The 9,076-nt window shown below is 40.2% G+C and overlaps 1 protein-coding gene across 1 annotated transcript; it reads left to right on the top strand.

Moving 5' to 3' along the window:
- Positions 1 to 4,478: 4,478 nt before the first annotated feature.
- Positions 4,479 to 5,136, top strand: LOC148999070 (2S seed storage albumin protein-like). The gene is made up of 2 exons (XM_089141488.1): positions 4,479 to 4,630; positions 4,749 to 5,136. The coding sequence occupies exons 1-2, from the start codon at positions 4,479 to 4,481 to the stop codon at positions 5,134 to 5,136; spliced, it is 540 nt and encodes a 179-aa protein (XP_088997614.1).
- Positions 5,137 to 9,076: the final 3,940 nt, after the last annotated feature.

Genomic DNA, 9,076 nt, shown 5'->3' with positions numbered 1-9,076 from the left:
CCAAACGGTTCGGGCTAGCGGGCCACACAAGGGCTGGGCCGGGCCAGCCCGAACCATTGCGGGCTGAAATTGTTCAGCCCAAACACAGCCCATTAAGCTTCGGTTCGGGCCGGTCCGGGCTATAACGGGCTGGTTCGGTCCGGTTTTAACGGTTCGGGTTAGGTTTTGACACCCTTAATTTTGAGTGCTGTATAGTTTTTCATCTTATTTGATCCACATGCTCATAATAGAGTTGCTGTTGAATTCTGAATGCTTACTCAACTGAACTCCTTCTTGTGTTGTTTTGGTGTGCCAACAAAAAAAAAAAAAAAAATTTGAACTTTTAGATTTCTATACAGGCAAGAGTGCTTCTCCTTCCAAAACCAATGAAGCCAGCGCAGTTACAGAACATTAAGCATGGCATTGCCTCTTCTAATTGCAGCAAAACCCACTCCTGTTAAACCTGATTCTTCTTGGTTAGCAGCATTGTAGAAGATGGGATGACATAGTGGATTCTATTTGCACAGTTGAAGATACCTAACCTACCTCTTCATGTCAATAAAGCATTTAGTGATATTTCCTAAGCTTTTGTAAATTTATCTACTAGCTCAACCAAGTTTGGTTTCTAAATATAACTTTAACATTAGTTTTTTTTCTACCAAAAAAAACATTATTTATTTTTTCAGTCAAGGGCAAAATTATTGACTTAGCTATTTTTAGTTAGCAGTGTCCATGAGGTGGGAAACTTACAAAGGTGGGTCCCATAGTGGGTGAAATTATGGGACAGCAGAAAAGGATAATTTATTTAAGATCTAAAGATGTTTAAATGAAGGAATTTTGTTTCCAGAAGAATAAATCATGGCTACTTAATTGATTTTTGTGCTAATTCCGTCAGTTTTTGTTTAACTTATTTCCTTGGCTTTGTGACCTTTGTCAAGCCGCTTCTTGTTGCTTGCAATGAAATTTTGATTACTGTGTCTTGTAAATTATGGATTCATACACATGTAAAGGATTACCATCAAAGGTTGGTTGAGATGGCAATGATCAATGCGTCTCTCAAAAGGAGCCAAGTTCAATCCTCCTAAGTAGTTTAGGGAATAGTTTCTACCAGGGTAGAGTTAGGATTCAACATTTGAAGAGAAAAAGGAGGGGGAGGGGGGAAGGCTATAGTGATCTTTCTTTCTACGGCTTATTTTATCCAATAAAGAAGGGAGCCAAGTGCTCATGTTTCACATATAGAAGGAGGACGAGAACTAAGATAACCAAAAAAATAAAAGAAAGGGGGTCAACAAGGAAATTTTAAAAAGGAAGGCTACCACCCGAATCCTGATCATCTCAACTGATGGGGAGCACATTCCCTTTATATTTTTCAACCAAAAAATTAGGTGGGCCCACAAGTAAATTTTTTTAAAGAGGGGTGGGACCCATAGTGGTACTCCCCCCTCCCCCCCCAACCAGTGTTCATGGTTAGCAAGCATCCAGTCAGTGTCGTTGATCCCGACTCCTGCAGCCTTGGCCCATGGGCAGCTCTGCCCGTGGTCCCCTCCCTTTTTTTCTTTTTCTAAAGAGTTAATATAAAGACCTATTAAAAATAGGATTTAACAGGTTAACCATGGATAGATATGGGTTTACAAATGAGATCATTAAAAATAGGTTACGATATGGGATTCTGCATCCATTTTGGGTTAGGTTGGTTCAAAAAATATTGAATTGGTAAAAAACCAACACTTCAATGGACGTTAGAATTCGAATCGCCATCCCAAAGCAGAGAAGGTCTTCCATGAATTATGGACTTGTAATGGAGAAGCTACAAAGAATTGCTTGAACACTAACCAGGAAGCTGTAGAACCAACTCAAGATTTGGAAATGTGCTCTATTTACCGTGATACTGCAGGATGTCCAGAATCGGGAGTTGGAGGTGCTGGTTTTGGAGTTGAACATGGGCGAACCTTTTATGCTTTTTGCTTCTGTCCTGAGAAAATTCTGACCTCCTGCATAAAAGCATTGGTCTTTTGCCAATTGAGCCACCCTTAGGTTTAAATACCATCTTTTTAGTAAACAAAAAAAAAAAATTATAGATATCATACATTGCTCCTTGAGTCTTCATGTCTGTCAGATGGGTGGGTGGTTAATTTTGTAGTATGTATATATATATATATATATATAAACCTAATCCAAAGTACACTCAGCATCGCACCTGATAAGATAACTCTCAGCTTTGCCTAGTGAAATAGATATCAGTTGTAACCACCACAAGCCTTTGTGCTAGTTTCAACTGTCAACCGGTGTATTTTAGGTAGTGTTGCTTTGGAGTCCATGATGCCTTGATCAACCCTAGTTAATATATATCAAGTGATTCAAGTTAGGTTTCATATCCAATTTACACTTGCTCAGTGCTTACAAATAATTTCTTTCTTGTTCGTATTCCATTCTTTTGATTCTTCATCTAATTTGCTACTTTTTTCTTCTCCTTCTTCAGGTATGATGAAGTGTTCAAATTTAATCTATTTATCTTCTTTTTTTTTCCAGTTCTGATTCTTAAAGTAACAAAGCTGAATAAGATAAGTTTCACTAGTAGACTACATATGTTTGTATCGAGTTTCATCTATTTGCATCCATTTTTTTGACCTTTATTCTATAATAATCGAGATTGTGAAAGTGAAAACTAGATTGGCCTTGTCATCTAGGGCAAATTGGAGAGCCAATTGAATTGGAAACATTACTTTTCTGTGAATTAGCCAGTTACAAGGCTTGTACTTTCTCGTTAACATAAAAGCACCACTTTAATGTGAGTTTGCATGTGGTAACATATTTGGCAGCAGTTATAGGGGGGCTGGCTTTTGTTCATCTTGACTAGAATTTATTTGCATTATTTTGACAGCAACTAGGTTGAATGTGATGTTATATATTTAGCTGTGGTATTATATTATTATCCTTCTACTGGTGGTAATATGTAACTACCTCTATTTTAAGTATTTCACAATGGTTGTAAATTACTGCTTCATTTATGCAAGTATTTATTTTCCTTTTCTATATATAATTGTTGAATAGGGAAACATTTCCATGTTTATTTGATGTTTTCCCTCTGTTTCTTTCCATATTGTAATTATTCTTGTTGTCTTGGATGACTCTAATAGATGAGAGAGCTTCTTTTCAGTTGCTTTTACTATGGTAGTATCATTAAGATGGTTGCGCAGTTGTGCTTGGCACTATGGTCAAGTGCTCAGTTGTTCGGCGCTTGGTCGCGGGTTCAAGTCCTAGAAACAAACTCTCTAGAAATCAGGATAAGGCTGAATACATCTGACCTTCCCCATACCCTGTTGAATGTGGGAGACTTGTATTGGGTATTTACACCCTTACAAGTTTAGGGCATTTCCTATTTTCTGGGTTTCTGTTTGATTTAAGGGTAGAATCAAAATTGACACTCGATGATGCTCCCAAAAATTAATGTAAAACAGAAAGAGGGGGGGGGGGAGGATAGGAAAATACATCAAAACTGAATATTCATTTATGTTGAAGGTTGGAAAACCTAATTTCATGCTATTTATGTTTCTATGCTCTTTTACAATCCTATGCATCATATGTTGGTAGAATATCTGAGGTGGTGGCATATTCCATCTGCACTCTTCATCCCTCTTTGTTTGCTTCTACTTTTGGTATTATGAAGTTAGCTTTTTATAGTATCATATCTTATAGCCATTAATATATCAAATCGATCTTTTTAAGTTCAAATTTAATTTCAATTGGTAAAATTCAGGGATGAAGAAGGATCTGACGAAGGATTGGAGGAATGGATTAACTTAGACATAGAGGTTGCAGATAATCTCATTCAACTGAAAGGAGCAGCAAATGCAAAAAAAGAAAATGAGATGAAGAGAAATACAAACAACAAAATGCAAAGACAATTTCAATGTATTGCTTCCATATATGAAGCAACTGAACTACCATTACCTATTACTGGTACCAATAAGAAGAAATACAAGTGAAGAGGGAAAGAAAATTTGTGTTTGGCATTTATATTTTTGTTGGATGTATTGCTTCTATATAAGAAGCAACGGACTACCTTTACCTATCACAGTTACCAATAAGAAGAAACACAAGTGAAGAGGGAAAGAAAATTTGTGTTTGACATTTATATTTATGTTGTAAGAACTAATTTTTTTTTTTTTTTTTTTTGGTAATATGTGGTAAGAACTAGTTAAATTCTTACTTAGTTATGTTTTTGTAATTTTGTAATATGTATTAGATCACATGGAACCACAAAACCCTTTTGCAAGGCACACTACTCGGAAGTACAATTGTCCCGCGAATATGCACCTGTCCATATATGAATCAGTCCACCAAAACCAGGACGTGCTCTTCGCTTCCCTCCACTTGTTTGCCATGCAATCCCTAAGAACCTCCTATAAATATTTCTTCTCTAGCTCTCCCTGCTCATCAAAGTGAAGAAATCTAGTTTCAACTACTGATCAGTAAGAATTGACAAGCAGGGAAGAAGAATGGGTCGGGTTGCGATCATAGGTGTTGTTCTGGTGGCCTTAATGGTCATGGCAGAAGCCACAATTTTCGTTGACACTGATGAAGAGCTAGAAAACCGATACAGCAGTGGGGGGCAGTGCCGTCAGGAGTTGAGTGGCCAGCGCTTGCACAGGTTTCTTTCTTCTTCAGAATTTACATTAAAATCATGGCGGGTTTGAGTTTACATTACATTATAATCTGATCAGTCTGGCCTCATTGTTTTGTTTATGTTGTTAATTTTGTTCATGAAGTTGCCAGCGATACATCCAGAGAGGTGGACGAGGACGAGGAATTGGAGATCTGATTCTTAGGCGTGGATCCGAAGAAGAGCAGTTCCTGGAGCACTGCTGCAGAGAGCTGAGGCAAGTGAATGAGAGGTGCAGGTGTCAGGCCGTAGAGAGAGCACTGGAACGAGCTGAGGAGGAGAGAGGAGGAAGATCCCAGGATTACGACAGACAAGGTAGATTCGACGAGGATAGGCGTGGAAGCTCACAAGACTATGACAGGCGTGGAAGCTACTCTGGTGGAGGTGGTGATCAGAGCCAGCAGAGGGAGCAGATGGTTCGAAGGGCTCAGAATCTGCCCCAGATGTGCCGCTTGAACAGGCCCCAGTACTGCCAGATTAGGGAGCGCTACTGAGCTTTCCGAAGTTTTGGTTGAACCTTAAGAACTACTAGTTCTTAGAAGACGAATAATGGAGATCAGGGGCTAAGGAGAAGTTGTAAAAAAGCACATTATCGTGCTTTCACTGCTTTGTACTCTTTATTAAAAGCTAATGCAGTTGCCCACTTTTACCGATCGAAGTTCTACCTTCTAGATTACGATCGATCTTACACATTTGGCCAAAGAGATCGAGAGGATTAATCATTGAGTCCTCTCTTAGCCGGTGCATCTACGATTCTTTTTCCCTGCAAGACGTTGAAACCGACCTAATTTATAACCTACTTCGGCAATTCTCCAGTTTAGGAAGGACGACATATATAGATTTAACTACATATATATTCCCTTAAGTCACAAAATTAAATGTGATGCAGTGGTTGGCCTACTTCAGGCCGGCCAAGTACCGACTTGCATTGCACTGGATCTACATGTAAAGTTACTTAATTTACTGCATCCACATGATTAATCGATCATTATCCTTTTTAATTTGTTAATTTCAATTTTCAATACTATCGGTGTTGGGCAATCCTTTGGTGGACTTGAGGCTTGATGTCATGCAGCTGAATTGGTCTAAGTGATCCGTAGTAATAGTACTGAGATTTTCCATTTAATTGTCTTTAGAAATTAAAAGTTGTGGGGATCGGTCTTTCTTCTTTGAATTGGAATTCAAAACCACAGTGGTAGTCAGAATTCCATTACATCCATATCTTAGGCAACTGTGGTTCTGTTGCCTTTTCCAGACTTTGTTAGAGTTCCAAAAAGCCTTCCCCTCATAGCTGCCCATATTCCAAACCGTCACGTTAACTTTCAAATCACGAATTACCCTGTTAGCACCCTCATTTCCTGGGTTACTTATGGAGCTGAAATCATCAAGTTTAGATCACCTTTTTTTTATCTCCTGACTGGAGATGATTTGGACTCGAATGCACCTTATATGAAACCATATGTCAGTGGTGGATTCCATTATTTCCATAGCTCATTTGGCTGAGTCGCGCCTAGTATTTAATCGCAAATTATCAAATCCCTTGAGCCACACATCCCTTAATTAAACACCATATCATGGGATTCATCTCTCCACCATTTGGTCCATACTCCATCAATAATTTCTCCACCAAGTTATCTCGACCCAGGAGGCTACCCATCTCCAAGATCATACCTTGATATTTGATTAACTTTGTGCTAAGAACTATACCCAAAATGCAGCGGAATAAAGAGAAGAAAGAAATAAATAAAGTACAATACACAGAGTTTACTTGGTTCGGTCACAAGGACCTACAAGGACCTACATTCAAGGATGAGTTAAGGAACTCATCAAGCCTTGCACTATCAAAATCAGGTAAGGTTACAGCCCTAATGCTACCCAACACATGAACTCTATACATGGACCAAGAGAGAAACAACAGTATAAGAACAACTACACCTGTAACCGTGTGCAGCAGACTCTCTCTTCATGTGCAGAGCAAGAACACCAACAGCAGCAGCAGTGCCTTCAACGCTGATGCGTCCAAAATCTGCTCAGCCCTTAGATCTCCTCGTGATGACCTGCAAAACGAAAGCGTCAGATGTGGCCCGACCGCGGGGGTCGGGAGTCCACCTCCGAAGGCTAAGTCACTTGATGAACTTAATCACAAACGGCTCTACTAGAAGCACAGAGCTAAGGAATAAAGAACTGGGAAAGGTGATCTAGATCGTAAGCCTCTGATAGTTTACGTCTACCAGTATGTATTTGAATTTGTCTCCCTCACCTCGTATGGCAGTGAGGTTTATATAGAGTGTACCTTCGAATCTCCTTCGTTGGATGCAGTTGAGCCTTCTTCGGGTAGTCGTTGGATCTTAACAGTTAGATCCGTTGAGCGATAGACTTCTACTAATTTGGACTAGTAGAGGACTCCTGAGATAACCTTTAGGTTATGCGATGATTATCCCTTCGATAATGATTAGTCGCAGCCGTCAATTTGAGTCTGCCATCATTAGGGTAATTAACCTAATTCATAAGTTGAATTAGGGCATGCTTGTAGCTGAATAAGTTTTCTTCCTCAGCAAGCCATCTTCTTGATCCGATTCGCTGGGAGCGAGTCGATTCCCTCTGTCTCGACTGGGGTCGAGGGTGGAACCAGGTATGAACCCGGTTCGATCATATTTTCTCCATATCATGAGCCCCCCGACCAAGCGTTCGGTCGATCCCGAGGGCTTGGTTTTTAATTGGGTTCTTCGTCAGGCAATAGTCTCTGCGTGTTCCATTAAATGTCATATCACATTTAATGCGGTGGTCACTTTTCCTCGAGCGTTGTGAGGGTAAGGCCACGTGTCTCCTTGCAATCAATCTGTCGTGGCTCACGTAATCCAAGCGACGGTTTCCGAACGCTTGTTTCGGATTCGTGAGTTCAAACTTTCAAAACGTCTTCTAATCTCTATCGTTGATTTTGAATCAATCTCGATCGTTCAGATTCCCGAACACTCGTGCAGGTGCTTTTAAAAGCGGTTCTTTGTCTTCGTAGGTTTCATTCTTCTTGTCCGGAATTTGAACCTTTGTCGTCTGCTTCGCGCCTTCCTGCTCTCAAGCTTTTGCCTCACTGAATCAATAAGCTTACTGATCTTTTTCTTTTTGTACCTTACTGAAACAAGTAATGGCGGATAATAGGGTTTCTCTGGTATCCAGTTTTAGTAATAGTAGTGGTAATGAAGCTTTTGCTTCTCCTCCTTCCAAACAGTTGAATAGTGATAACAAAACCCTAACTGTCCTCTGGCGCGAGTTTGCTGAAGTTTCTCAAAAAGGTTTAAAGAGAAAAACCGAAACTCCTTCTGTCCTTCATGAGTCTGGATCTTCCAAGACTTCTAGGATAACTGCCGAGTCTTCTAGGCAGCCTCAAACTTCTAGGTCCGATGGTGGGCCTGGCTCTGTTCCCTCCATTTTCAAGGAGGAAACCCATCTTTCAGCGATCCAAGATTTTGATTTTCCTTCCTCTTATCAGGTTAGGGCTCCCCATCTTGATGAGAGTGTCGATTCAACTCTTTCGAGTGAATTTTCTCTGTACATAGATGCACTGGAAAGCAGGGTTCGCTTTCCCTTTTTAAATCCTTTGTTCGTCGCAGTTCTGAATCATTGGGACATTTGTCCCGGAATGCTCCTTCCCAATAGCTGGCATCTCATCGTCGGCTTCTTGGGTTTGTGTTTTGAACTTGGCATTACGCCCCTCTCTTTCTCTCTTTGTGCATTTTCATGTTCTTTCTATCTCCCATCCTCCCGGATGGGTTTTTCTGTCCAAACTCAATAAGGCTGAACTTGATTGGAGGGGCAACATCCTTGTCAAAAGAACTTGCCCTTCTAACCACAAAAGATGGCGCGAATGATACTTTTTCTGTCGAGCGCCTCCATCGGATCTTCACTTCCCGACCGTCTGGAGGCGGTGTACTTCTTCTTCTGAGAATAATCGAGGCCTACCCTTATCCAAAGAAGACGAGGCGGCCATCAGGAAAATCAAATCCATTTCATGGTATCAAGAGATACATGGACTTGAGGTGGAGTATAACTCCATTCTTTAGTACTGGGGCTTGGCTCATTGTGAGCTTCTAACCATTATCTTTTAATTTTACTGAAGTGATACGTCTTCAATTCTGACTTTTGCTCTTCTTTGCAGTGCCTCCAAGAATGAACCACGAGAACCTCCAAGGTATAATCAAGTTATGTTCACTACTTAACAGAATAACAATAGGGAGAGAGAGAGAGAGAAAAAAAAAAAAAAAAAAGGGAGGAGGAAATTCAGTGTTAAAAACGAACTCGAAAATAGGTTTATATAGAGCCCCAAAGGCTGTGGGTGAAAGGGTAAGGTAACCTCTCTTTGTGAGGGTACCTATTCAGCTTAACTCCCTATAGGAAGGTACCTATCTAGCTGACCTCCCTAAAAGAAAGTGCTTCTCT

This window comes from Hakea prostrata, unplaced genomic scaffold (genome assembly GCF_041222555.1).
Source record: "Hakea prostrata isolate BN-2017 unplaced genomic scaffold, UWA_Hpros_2 contig_50, whole genome shotgun sequence".
NCBI lineage: Eukaryota > Viridiplantae > Streptophyta > Magnoliopsida > Proteales > Proteaceae > Hakea > Hakea prostrata.
This window is presented reverse-complemented; position numbering and strand designations above follow the sequence as displayed.